The sequence below is a fragment of the Ochotona princeps genome, unplaced genomic scaffold (genome assembly GCF_030435755.1).
Source record: "Ochotona princeps isolate mOchPri1 unplaced genomic scaffold, mOchPri1.hap1 HAP1_SCAFFOLD_121, whole genome shotgun sequence".
Classification (NCBI taxonomy): domain Eukaryota; kingdom Metazoa; phylum Chordata; class Mammalia; order Lagomorpha; family Ochotonidae; genus Ochotona; species Ochotona princeps.
In genome coordinates this window covers 84,530-96,654 of record NW_026696772.1, presented here as the reverse complement: position 1 = coordinate 96,654, position 12,125 = coordinate 84,530, and the positions used below count along the sequence as shown (strand labels likewise).

General features: G+C 69.8%; 2 protein-coding genes across 2 annotated transcripts; both read right to left on the bottom strand.

The window, feature by feature from the left end:
- Window positions 1-208: 208 nt before the first annotated feature.
- WDR97 (WD repeat domain 97) lies at window positions 209-8,478 on the bottom strand. Its single transcript, XM_058659425.1, has 22 exons — window positions 8,346-8,478; window positions 8,111-8,247; window positions 7,397-8,025; window positions 7,186-7,307; window positions 6,363-7,062; window positions 6,138-6,280; window positions 5,810-6,046; window positions 5,641-5,731; window positions 5,410-5,542; window positions 5,183-5,304; window positions 5,004-5,064; window positions 4,698-4,853; window positions 3,869-4,084; window positions 3,656-3,784; window positions 3,496-3,573; window positions 2,804-3,128; window positions 2,366-2,616; window positions 2,095-2,292; window positions 1,573-1,694; window positions 1,328-1,490; window positions 719-1,185; window positions 209-552 (listed from the first exon to the last, which is right to left on the bottom strand). The coding sequence occupies exons 1-22, from the start codon at window positions 8,455-8,457 to the stop codon at window positions 264-266; spliced, it is 4,881 nt and encodes a 1,626-aa protein (XP_058515408.1). The 5' UTR covers window positions 8,458-8,478; the 3' UTR covers window positions 209-263.
- Window positions 8,479-8,840: 362 nt separating this feature from the next.
- MAF1 (MAF1 homolog, negative regulator of RNA polymerase III) lies at window positions 8,841-10,975 on the bottom strand. The gene is made up of 7 exons (XM_004580772.2): window positions 10,817-10,975; window positions 10,609-10,737; window positions 10,373-10,538; window positions 10,165-10,286; window positions 9,619-9,738; window positions 9,046-9,168; window positions 8,841-8,952 (listed from the first exon to the last, which is right to left on the bottom strand). The coding sequence occupies exons 1-7, from the start codon at window positions 10,897-10,899 to the stop codon at window positions 8,931-8,933; spliced, it is 765 nt and encodes a 254-aa protein (XP_004580829.1). The 5' UTR covers window positions 10,900-10,975; the 3' UTR covers window positions 8,841-8,930.
- Between the last annotated feature and the right edge of the window lie 1,150 nt (window positions 10,976-12,125).

Here is a 12,125-nt window from a genome sequence, read left to right as displayed (position 1 = left end):
GGCACGAGCGCCCGAGGCTGCCAACCAACAGCATGTCCACCTGCCACGCACACATATGGCCTCCCCATTCCAAGGGGAGAGTGAGGCTGGGCATTGCTGACACGGGTCTGTGTGGAGGGTCTCCTGACCACAGCCCTGACGCTGGCAGCCTCCCACAGGCCTCCATCCCTGCCCACACCGGAGCTCTAGCAAGTGTCTGAGTGCCAGAGGCCCAGGGACTTTATTCCAGACACGTTCCAGCGGGCGGGGGCGCGGGGAAGGGGTCAGCGCCAGCTGTCAGGGTCTGCGTGCTCTGGCACGAAGTAGCGCTGCAGGAGTGGCCGCAGCGGCAGTGGGCAGCGCGGGCGTGCGGGCTGGGGCCAGCCCGCAGGGAAGGGCTGCAGCTCCACGCGCGGCAAGGGCAGCTTGAGCGCCCGCAGGGAGCTGTCCAGGGCGCGGCCTGCGGGGTGGGTGGATGCTGCCGGGAGGCCCCAGCCCCGCCCGCACTTGCCCCGCAGCATCTTCTGGGGACTCGGAGCCCGCACCTCCTGGAGGCGCAGGATGGGGCAGAGCCTGCGGGAGGAGGGAGTTGAGCTGCGTGCCCGCTGCCCGAGGCCACCCCGCAGCCGAGGTCACCCCGCTGCTCCTGGCCATCCCGCAGCCGAGGCCACCCTGTAGCTGAGGCCACCCCGCAGCCGAGGTCACCCCGCAGCCGAGGCCACCCCGCGGCCCGCCGCACCTGAGGTCGCGCGGCTGCCGTCCCACCGCGTTGGGCGCGGGAGAGCGCCGGCGCTGCGCCTCTTCCCATAGCAGGATGAGCTGATTGGCCCGCTGCTGCTCACAGAAGTAGTTGAGGGCGTCGACGCAGCCCAGGTCCAGCACTTGCGTGCGTGACCACTGCGTCCTCTCCAGCGGCGGCAGTGGCAGCGGCGTGGCAGATGCGGGCCCGAGCAAGTACGGTCTAGCCCCGGACGTCCCGCAGAAGCTCTGCAGCGTATCCGAGAGCGTGCGCTTGGTCCCCAAGGAGCGGGATGGCGCCAGTGTCAGCTGCAGCCCAGCGGACGGCTCCTCCGCCTGCAAGGGCGGCTCCAGGACACTCTGCGCCGGCGCCCTCGGGGTCTTCGTCTTTGCCGCTGGGACCTCTTTGGGCGGAAGGGCAAGCAGACAGAGCCGAGACCTGGTTGCTGGCCGCGTGGCTCTTGTCTGCTGGAGAGGACCAAGGGGTCAGCAAGCAGCGGGGGGCCCCCTCTCCTGTCGGGAAGCCCCAGCCTCGCTCCCACCCCAGCCAGGAGCTGCCCCGCCTGGTCCTGCCTACCCGCCCCCAGCACCCGGAAGCACTTCAGGGCACCTGCAGCTGCTGCACCATGCCCTCCAGCTTCTGGTAGCAGACTTTGCGCAGTGTGGCCTTGGAGGTGAGCTGGGCCCCCTGGGCCCAGGTCAGCATCTCCTTAAACAGGAAGCCCTGTGGGTCCTGCAGGCCCAGCCCGTCCATCAGCCTCTTGAGTTCTGGCCTGGGCCGTAAGGATGGGTGGTCACTGCGAGTTTTCAGAGGGGGGCAAGCACGGCAGGGCGCAGTGGGCGTGGGGGACGCACCAGCAGGACTCCGGGGAGTAGAGGACATAGGACATGAGCTCCAGCACCACGTCATGGCTCTCCAGCGAGCAGGCCAGCAGTGACTGCAGGGCCAGCAGCACAAACTGCTTCTGGACAGGGTCCTGGGCGGGGCGGGGGGCTGGGTGCAAGGGCCTTGGAGACGGGGTCCTGGGCGGGGCGGGGGGCTGGGTGCAAGGGCCTTGGAGACGGGGTCCTGGGCGGGGCGGGGGTCTGGGTGCAAGGGCCTTGGGGACGGGGTCCTGGGTGGGGCGGGGGGCTGGGTGCAAGGGCCTTGGGGACGGGGTCCTGGGCGGGGCGGGGGGCTGGGTGCAAGGGCCTTGGGGACGGGGTCCTGGGCGGGACGGGGGGCTGGGTGCAAGGGCCTTGGGGACGGGGTCCTGGGCGGGACGGGGGTCTGGGTGCAAGGGCCTTGGGGACGGGGTCCTGGGCGGGGCGGGGGGCTGGGTGCAAGGGCCTTGGGGACGGAGGGGATGAGGCAGGCAGGGCCAGCGGAGGGGTCACCTGGAAGTTAGGCGGCTCTTCCAGGTTTAGCAGCTGCAGGACGAGGTCCTGCAGCCGCCGGTGGACGTCACCACCCAGGTCCGGCAGCAGCCGCAGCAGGGCGTGCAGGATGAGCGTGCGGTCAGCCCAGGAGGACTCGGTCAGCTGGCACAGCAGCAGCAGGGCCAGGCCCTCCACTGTGTGGCTCTCAGGATAGGCCTGCGGGGCAGAAGGGGGCAGTCAGTGGGTGCCCAGACCCCTGGTGGGCCCTGCACCCCAAACCCCTGAGTACCTGCAGGGTGAAGGTGGGGAACAGCTTCTTGAACCAGTTCTGGCTGACAAAGAAGTGCAGGAACCTGGGGAGGTGCGTGTAGGGCTCCTGCCAGCCTGCGCGCAGGTGGCGGGGCTTGGCGCGGCCCTTGGTCTTGGCGGCCTTCGGGCGCTGCAGCCTCAGGTTCACGGTGCTCTGGAGAGGGCGGGGCGGTGGACAGGGCAGCCGACGGCTCCACGTCCTGGCGCTGTGCCCGCCCACCCTGCCACCACCTGCTCCTCAGCCTATACCAAAAACTTAGGCTCCAGCCACTGCTCCGACTGCGAGCTCAGGGAATCAGAAGAACACTCCACCTCCAGGTCTTCCTCCTCCTCCTCTTCCTCCTCCTCCTCCTCCTCCTCTTCCTCTTCTTCCTCCTCTTCCTCCTCTTCCAGCCAGGTCATCATGGTCTCCTCCCGCTCCTCCTCCTCGTCCTTGGACACCGTCTTCCCCCGCAGCCACTGCATCCACTTCCTCTTCCAGTTGGTGCTGGACCGCCGGGTGCGCCGCAGCCACTCGTCGTAGCTCTCACGCGGCTGCTACAGGGAGGCACCCATGAGGCCCTGGGGGTGGCAGAGCCCACCCTGCACCCCTGCTTCTTGCCCCTTGCCTTGCGTCTCCTGCGTGCACGGGACCTGAGCTGAGCCAGGGACCCCAGGTGGCCGACCTCTGCCGGCAGCCACAGCTGTTGCAGCAGCACCGAGTTGGGCACACAGCCCGGGAAGCTGATGGGTGGCAGGCGGCCCTGGGGACGGGCGTAGCAGGCCGAGACCCTGCAGCCAACTCTCCTCACTCAGGTGCCCCCCACTGGTCCGCTGCCAGCCCAAGGACCCACCAGGGACAGCTGGGGGGGTCAGTGTGGCTGTGAGAGGTGGGGATGCTGGCAGAGTCCCCAAGTGCCAGGTTGTCATGACTCTTCCCCCTCCCCCCTCGGTCTTGGGGGGCCGAGGAGTCAGGCTCGGTCCCCCACCGCCGCCCCTGCCCTGGCCGCACACCTTAACCGGGTAGGAGGGAGGCAGGCAGAGCTGTGCTTCACCAGGCAGAGGCGCTGATAAGCAGGGGCCAGTGTCCATAACAGCTGGACACAGAGGCACAGGGCACTGGGGTCTCACCTTGTGTATGGTGGCAGGAAAGAAGCCCCGGAGCTTGGACAGGGGCTCCCTCGGCCGTCGCTTCAGCAACAGGGGGATCTGGGGGTTGGGGGAGCGCAGGCTCTGCACCAAGCTCCGGTCCTGCCCCCGCATGGCTCCACGTGCTGCCGGCGGCCCTTACCCGGTGCTGCAGGTAGGACAGCGAGCTCCGGCCCCGGACTGTGGCCATCTCCCAGTGGAGCTGATCTGAGGACAGCACTGTGTCCATGCCCAGGCCCAGCTCATAGCTCAGGGAGGAACGGGCTAGAAGCTGCGGCAGCGCCAGAGTCAAGGGTCAGTCAGACCAGGCCAGCAGGTGGCAGGAACTCCAGATGGGCTGCTGCAGTGGCCTCACCTGGGACGCCTTGCTGTGCACCTGCTGGTGGGAAGGCCGGAGGGGCAGGGCGACACGGGGTGGGCGAGCGAAGCGCTTGACCTGGGTGTCCATGCCCTGTGGGACCTGAGCCCTGGGCACCACTCTCTGCCCCCTAGCACCGAGCAGCTTCAAGGGGTCCCCAGGGTCTTGCTCCAGGCTGCTCCACTGCTGGGACTCCCTTCCAGACTCAGGATCCTGGGGAAGCAGGTGTGTGTGGGGGGTCAGACCCAGCAGGGGCGGGGCAGGGTGGAAGGGGCAGGGAGGAGGCAGAGGCACAGCCACCAGCAGGGGCGGGGGGGCAGAGGCACAGCCACCAGCAGGGGCGGGGGGGGCAGAGGCACAGCCACCAGCAGGGGCGGGGGGGCAGAGGCACAGCCACCAGCAGGGGCGGGGGGGGCAGAGGCACAGCCACCAGCAGGGGCGGGGGGGCAGAGGCACAGCCACCAGCAGGGGCGGGGGGGGGCAGAGGCACAGCCACCAGCAGGGGCGGGGGGGGGCAGAGGCACAGCCACCAGCAGGGGTGGGGGTGCAGAGGCACAGCCACCAGCAGGGGCGGGGGGGGCAGACGCACAGCCACCAGCAGGAGCGGGGGGGGCAGAGGCACAGCCACCAGCAGGGGTGGGGGTGTAGAGGCACAGCCACCAGCAGGAGCGGGGGGGGGGGCAGAGGCACAGCCACCAGCAGGGGCGGGGGGGGCAGACACACAGCCACCAGCAGGAGCGGGGGGGGGGGCAGAGGCACAGCCACCAGCAGGGGCGGGGGGGGGCAGACACACAGCCACCAGCAGGGGCGGGGGGGGCAGACGCACAGCCACCAGCAGGCCCGCACTGCCAATGGTACAGAGGTACTGGCTGAAGGCCTCCTGCCGCTGCCGCCAGGACAGCTGGGGCGGGGCCTCCGGGACCACCAGCCCCAGCCCCAGCTGCTGAAGGTCTCGGTTCCGGGCCGCCAGGGCGTCCAGATCCTAGGAAGGGGTCAGGGCTCATCCTGTCCTCCGGGAGCCCGCCTCCCGCTGCCCTGCCCTCCCTTTGCAGCATTGACACAGAGATCCCAGGTCCAGCTTTGCCTGGGCAGGGGCAGGGAAGGGCCTGAGGGGACAGGGGCACCCCCACACCTCCGTCAGCACCAGCTCCTGAGGCTCTGTCGTCTGGTGATGGGCCAAGGGCAGGGCCGCACTGCAGATGGGGACAGACACTGGTGGGGTGTTCCCAGTGGGAGGCCCCCAGCCCATCGGCCTCTGCCCCCCAGGGGCTGGCTGCAAGCCCCCAGGAGCCCTGGGCAGAGCTGGCCCACCTGAGGCTGGCCGCCCCACGCAGAGTGACCAGCCTCTGCAGCTGGGCTGCTGGCGGCAGCTCCTTGGGGGTCAGCGGCAGTGGGGCATCATGCATGACATCGGGGGCCTTCTGACACAGTCCCTGAAGGTGGGAGAAGAGCTTGCGCTCAGCCTTGGGGGGTCGAGGAGTCGGGCTCACTCCCCCCCCACCGCCCCTGCCCTGGCCGCCCCTGCCCTGGCCGCACACCTTGACCAGGTAGGAGGTAGGCAGGTAGAGCTTGTGCGTCACCAGGCAGAGGCGCGAACCCAGCGCCAGCACCAGATCGCCACTGTTGCTGCAGAAGGCCAGGGCCTGAGGGGCCCCACTCAGCTGCAGGAGCCTGCAGGGCGCCTACCTGTCAGCGAGGGGCCCCACCCCTCCCACGCAGGGCAGCCCCAGGGGTGGGGAAGCCCTCCTCCCGTTTGGCACCCCACCCACCGCAGCAGGCGGTTGTTGGCGGTCCAGATGCGGACTGTGCAGTCCAGGCTGGAGCAGGCGTACAGCTTGAGCGCAGGGCAGCAGGACAGGCCTGGTGTGGGCGACTCCAGGTCAGGGCTCTGGCAGTGCGATGACCTGGTGACCGCACAGCACCCGCCCACCTGCTCACCGGTGATGTGATCTGAGGGGTCGTCCTGGGGCCGGTGGTCCCAGCGTGGGCTCTTGCCTAGGCCAAACTGCACCAGGCCATAGGTGGCACTGCCGGGGTCCTCAAAGCCCACTGTGATGCGCTTGCCCAGTGCACAGAGCCATGGGGCTGGCTGGGAGCAGGAGAAGGTGCGTAACAGGCTCAGACTGTCCTCAGCGTAGGGGAAGACACGCCACATCTTCACCGTGAGGTCTCCGCCTGCGCAGAAGGGGTGGGCAGCCCACACTGGGCCTTGTGGAGGGCTGACACAGCTGCAGGGCGTGGGGCAGGGGCAGGGGCAACTGCTGACCGGAAGACACGATGCTGCTCCAGGTGGACGCAATGGCCATGACCGGGCCTGGGCTGTGCGCCTCAGTGTGGAAGACCGTCTGGGACGTGAGTGCATCCAAGACTGACAAGAACCCATCCGTGTGGCCCAGCACAGGCAGAAACCTGTGAGGGCCACGCAGCTTGTTGGCTCGGCACCGGCCCTGGCCCCGTCTGCCCCACATGTGTGCCAACTCCCTGTACCCACCGGTTCTTGCTCTTTCGGGTCTGGGCCGCCACGCTGTGGTGCAGCTCGCCCCTGTGCTGGCGCACGAGCTCCCAGGAGGCGAAGGCCGTGGCGGCGTCTGTGAGGTGGCTATAGAGGTGCAGGCAGCAGGGCTGCGGCTCTGAGGGTGGTGGTGGGGGCAGGCGGTACAGCACGCGCATGGGGCAGCTTGCCGCATTGGCGTGCACCAGGTGCCCTGTTTGCGTCAGCAGCCATAGCGCCTCCCGCGGCAGGCAGTAAGCCACTGCTGCCACGCAGTCCTCGGGCTCCAGCAACAATGCACTCACCAGGCGCCCTGTCGCAGCCGACAGCAGGTACACGGAGCCATCAGCGCAGGCGCACACCAGGCGCGGCGGCAGTGATGGGTGCATGGGCATGGGCAGCGTGGGTGCCACCTGCAGGTGCAGCACGGGCGCCGGCAGCTGTGCCAGCGGTGAGTGGAGCTCACGCAGGGACCAGAGCCCCAAGCCACTGGTGCTCAGTGAGAGCATTGGCCAGCCCGGGCCAGCAGGGGCCAGCAAGCGGCTCACGCGAGCCGACAGTGCGTCCTGGCACCAGTAGCACAGCGACACCTGGCCCACTTGTGCCGCCGCCTGCAGGTCCCAGGTGCGCAGCGTTCCATCCTGCGAGGCTGACACCACATGCGTGGTGCCGGGGAGCACAGCCATCGCTGTGACCGGGCCTGGGCATGGGGGAAGGAAGGGGCTCAGGTCACCCTTGTGCACCACTGGTCGAAGGGGGACTCAGGTGTGCCAGAGCGGCAAGCGTTCTGGGCAGCTCGGAGTGGACACGCTGCGGCCCACACCTGTGTGGCCCACAAACACCATCCGGATCTGCCAGTCGGCCTCCCACACCTTCACCGTGGTGTCGCGGGATGCAGTCACCAAGGCCTCTGCCTCCTCGCAGTACGCCAGGTCCGATACAGTGCTGCAGTGGACAACACTTCCTGCGGCCCGCGCCCTAGCAGGCACCCTCAGACACCCCTCCCACGGCCCCTCCGGTCCAGGCCCTCTCACGTTTTGTGCAGATCCCGGCGCACATCCACAAGAGCCCAGTTCTGCAGGTCCAAGGTGAGGACTGCAGAGCCACAGGCCACCAGGCAGCGTGGGATGCCGTGAGGGGGCACCGGCCACAGAGCTAGGCGCTTCAGTGTCCCCTCTAGGCTGGCCGGCAGCTGCAGGGGCAACCCCCACGGCACCAGACGGCGACCCCCCGAGCGGAATCGCCACAACGCCAGGCGGCCAGCCTCCTCCACCACGAGCAGCAGCCCCAGGTCAGGCACCGGCAAGCAACAGGTGATCTCACAGCCCAGTGGCTTGCCTACCCCAGGCTCACTGGCCCACAGCAGGCTGAGGTCAGCCCGCAAGATGGCCAGTCCTGCGGGGCCCCAGCCCACAAAGCGGCCTACGGCACCCAGCGGGCCCAGCACAGCAGCCAGCCCCGTCAGGGCCACGGGGACCAGCAGCTTGCCCTGCGCCCAGCCATCCTTTCGGTGCAGGTGCAGGTAGCCCTCACCGTCCAGCACCACGAAGCGTCCGGCCGCCAGGTCTAGTGCCACGGAGCGGAGCCCAGCAGGGACCTCCAGGCGGCGCAGGGGCTCCAGGCCGTGTGTCAGGCGCGCAACCCGCAGCTCTGCTCGCTTCTCCTGCGGAGGGGCGGGGAGACGGCGGCGTCTCACTGTGGCTGCAGTCCAGTGGGGCTGGGACCCCAGGGCGAGGCCGGAGCTGCACCTTTTCCACGAGGTCATGGAGGCCTGCGCGCAGGAGGAGCCACAGCTGGCGGGCACGGGCGTGCACCGAGAGGCTGCGCCACCTCCGGCTGCCGGCCAAGGAGTGCGTGGCGGGCGGGGGTCCCGAGAGGCGCAGCTCTGCGGGCGGGCGAGCGGGCGGGCGGGCGGCCTGGTCAGCTGGCCGCGGGGTGGCCGGCCAGGAGGCCCGGGCCGAGCTGCCGGAGGACCCGCCTCACCGTCCTCCTCGGAGAGCAGCCCAGGGTCTGGCACATCGCAGGCCTCCGCGTCGTACAGGTCCTCCTCCGCAAGCTGGCTGTCCCGTGCGGGGTCCGGCGCTGCCCCCTCCATCTCGGGGGCCAACAGCCCACGGGGAGTGCTGCCCGCCGCCCCCTCCCGTTGCTAGGAGTCCACGGCCGCACGCCCCGCCCCGCCCCCACCCGGCGCCGAAACCAGGCCCACGCCAAGTCACGGAAAGTTTTATTTGAAACAAATGAGCTGCAGCAAAGTGACACTCAGTGCACACGGCCCAATGGGCGAGGTGAGGAGTCGGGGGCGCTGAGGGCCGTCCAAGGTCAGAGTCGGCGGCCACGGGCTGTGCGCGCAGGGGTCCGCGCACAGGGCCCTGGAGTGTGGCCCCCAAGGGAAGTACAAAAATAAACTCTTGGTGCAGCGTCCTTGCTCGCCGCCGCTGTGTGGCAGGGCCCCTGCTGCCCAGTGCAGCCTGAGCTCAGGGCCAGCAGCAGGGCGGCCGGCGCCTCAGGCCAGCAGGTGTGCGTCTGGTCCAAGCTGGACGAAGCTGGTTCTGCTCCTCCTCCTCGCCGTCACATACAAACCACAGGGACTCTGGCCGGGGGTGCAACAGAAGGCCTTGAGGAGCCCCCACCCAGAGGTGGGGCACAGCACCCCCATGACCCACTGCTCAGGCCCTGCACACACCTGTCCTCCCTGGCGCTCGCCTCCTCAGCCCCTGCCTCGCCGCCCTGCTCTGTCTCCATCTCCTCTTCCCCCAGCTCCATGTCCAGCTCCTGGCCCGCCTCTGATGGGGTGTAGGTGGAGCCGCTGCCGAGACAGGGAAGTCCCTCAGGTCCGGCCGGGGAGGACGCCCAGGCTGGGCTGGGCCAGGCTGGGGCAAGGATGCCCGGGCTCGGCTGGGCTGGGGCGAGGATGCCCAGGCTGGGCTGGGGTGAGGGCACCTGGGCTGGGCTGGGGCGAGAATGCCCGGGCTGGGCTGGGCTGGGGCGAGGATGCCCAGGCTGGGCTGGGGTGAGGGCACCTGGGCTGGGCTGGGCTGGGGCGAGAATGCCCGGGCTGGGCTGGGCTGGGGCGAGGATGCCCAGGCTGGGCTGGGGTGAGGGCACCTGGGCTGGGCTGGGCTGGGGCGAGAATGCCCGGGCTGGGCTGGGCTGGGGCGAGGGCACCTGGGCTGGGCTGGGCTGGGCTGGGGCGAGAATGCCCGGGCTGGGCTGGGCTGGGCTGGGGCGAGGACGCCCGGGCTGGGACGAGGCCAACCTGATGGAGCGGCAGCTGAAGAAGACAATGCGCTTCAGCCGCTTGTTGTAAAAGAAGTAGTTGAAGGACCACAGGCTGCCGTCTTCCCCGAAGGGGTCTGAGTCCAGGTCAGGGTTATAGCTGGGGGTGCAAGAGCGGGAAGGGAGGCTGACAAGGCCCCCCATACCCGTGCCCCAGCCCTACATGTCCCCCCCATCCCCCACATCTCCCTCATGCCCCGTCTCCAACATCTCCCCGTCCCCCCACAGCTCCCCCACATCCTTGTCCCCCTACATCTCCCCGTCCCCCCACATCTCCCCGTCCCCCCACATCCTCGTCCCCCAACATCCCCCGTCCCCCCACATCCTTGTCCCCCTACATCTCCCCGTCCCCCCACATCCTCGTCCCCCAACATCCCCCGTACCCCCACATCTCCCTGTTCCCCCACATCCTCGTCCCCCTACATCTCCCCGTCCCCCCACATCCTTGTCCCCCCACATCTCCCCGTCCCCCCACATCCTCGTCCCCCAACATCCCCCGTACCCCCACATCTCCCTGTTCCCCCACCTGTAGATGTCGCACTCAGCCAGACAGATCTCGTCGTCCACAGCATCCCACAGCTGCGGCCTGAGGGCCCGGAAGTCGTCTCGCACGGCAGAGAAGAGGCTGCAGTTGACAGCGTTCACCACCTAGGTGGGCACATCCCAGGCTGATGGGGGCCGGCCGTACCCCCGCCACCCGCAGGACCAGCGCCCTGGGGCCCCCCGGGCCTCACCCAGCTCAGGCTGGGCTCCCTGCTGAACTCGTGGCTGCGGGCCGTGCTGAAGTCGTAGTCGGGCCGGAAGGACTCGTTGAGCGTGGCGATCAGGTAGAAGAGGGTCTTACGGCTGCACGTGTCGCTGAGCGGGCCCTCGTCCTCGCCGCCCTGACTCCTGCCCAGACTGCGGAGACATGGAGTCAGCGCCCCCACCTCGCACCCTGGCTGCCCGCGGCCACCGCAGGCCCACTCACCGGCTGGGGCTCAGGCCCGAGGTCTGCGGCGGGGACAATGCCTCCAGCACGTGGGGCTGACCTTCCTGGCAGAACTGCTTGAACATGTGCTTGTCGTCGCCTGCCATCTTACACGAGTAGCTCTCGATCCTGGGGTGCAGGCAGGACCATGGAGCACCCCCACATCCCCAGTCCCCCCACACCGGGGCCCGGGGCGCGGTGGCCTCACCTGCCAATGATGTGCGCATCTCCCGTCTCCACCGTCAGCTGCGAGTTGATGGCCTCAAAGCTCGAGTTCTCCAACAGCTTCATGTCCTTGTGTGTGGGGTACTCCGGGGGGGCTGGGCTGCCTGAGGGCCGACAGGTAAGGCTGGTGGTCTCCCCGCCTGCCAGCTGGGCTGCCTGAGGCCGACGGGTAAGGCTGGTGGTCTCCCCGCCTGCCAGCTGGGCTGCCTGAGGGCCGACAGGTAAGGCTGGTGGTCTCCCCGCCTGCCAGCTGGGCTGCCTGAGGCCGACGGGTAAGGCTGGTGGTCTCCCCGCCTGCCTGCCTGCCAGCTGGGCTCTGCTGCCTGGAGGGAAAGGGGAGCCGCTCGAGGGCTCGTTCCACCTCCTTCCCTAGGTTCCTCATCTCCATCCAGCAAAAAGCAGCGCTCCCTAAACCCGGCCAGGACGAAGGAGTGGGGAGGGTCCTGCACCCCACGGAGGGCCCGACGGAACACCTGCAGGGGCGCTCCTGTCCCCGGGGCTGCCTGCTGGTACGGAGGGACAGAGCCCGTGACCCCGCGGGCAGCACCGACCCTACAGCCCCGTGATCCCCCAGGGCAGCAGCCCCACAACCCCACTGGGCAGCACCGACCCTACAGCCCCGTGACCCCGCGGGCAACACCGACCCCGTGACCTCGTGACCCCGCGCGCAGCAGCGGCTCCGGTCGCGACTACAACTCCCAGCAGGCAGCGCGCCTCCGGCCCGGGAAGCCGTGCGCGGGTCCCGGGGGCCGCGGCCGCAGGGCGGACACCCACCTGCCTGGCCGAGGACACCCACCTGCCTGGCCGACCGAGGCCTCGGGCCCCGGGCCTCAGGGCCTCGGGCTGCTCCGCGGCGACGTCCCGTCACTCCCGGCCCTGCCGGCCCCCACGGCACGCCGGCGCCGCATAGCCCCGCGCCCCTGCCCCGCGCCGCCCCTGCCCCGCGCCCGCGCCCGCCCCCGCGCCGCTCGAGCCGGCCAGCCAGCGACCGCCGCTCCCCGCCGGACAACAACAAGCGTCCGCCGGACCCGGCCTCACGCCTCGGAATGGCCTGCTGCAGCCTCCGGGTCCTGAGCGCGGACCGCCATTGGGGGCGGGACCCGTCACTCACCCGGGCGTTGCCCGCCGACTGGCTGTCGCTGCTGCCCGTCACGCTCCTGGCTTGGCGAGCCCGCCCTCCTCCCCGGTGCCGATTGGCTGGGATCTTGTCTGGCCCCGCCCCTGGGCGGGGTGAGGGCGAGGCGCCGACCCAGCTCCCGGAACCTTCGGCTAGCGGGTCACGTTTCCGGGCG

Excerpts from the sequence above, each read along its gene's own strand:
- WDR97 (XM_058659425.1), bottom strand. The coding sequence starts at position 8,457 with ATGGAGGGGGCAGCGCCGGACCCCGCACGGGACAGCCAGCTTGCGGAG. Across the intron at positions 5,543-5,640 it reads GCCAACAACCGCCTGCTGCG|GCTCCTGCAGCTGAGTGGGG; the intron begins GTGGGTGGGGTG and ends GGCGCCCTGCAG. Across the intron at positions 2,617-2,803 it reads TCCAAGGACGAGGAGGAGGA|GTGGTGGCAGGGTGGGCGGG; the intron begins GCGGGAGGAGAC and ends GCTGAGGAGCAG.
- MAF1 (XM_004580772.2), bottom strand. The coding sequence starts at position 10,899 with ATGAAGCTGTTGGAGAACTCGAGCTTTGAGGCCATCAACTCGCAGCTG. Across the intron at positions 10,738-10,816 it reads GATGCGCACATCATTGGCAG|GATCGAGAGCTACTCGTGTA; the intron begins GTGAGGCCACCG and ends CCTGCACCCCAG. Across the intron at positions 9,739-10,164 it reads GCTGAGTGCGACATCTACAG|CTATAACCCTGACCTGGACT; the intron begins GTGGGGGAACAG and ends TTGCACCCCCAG.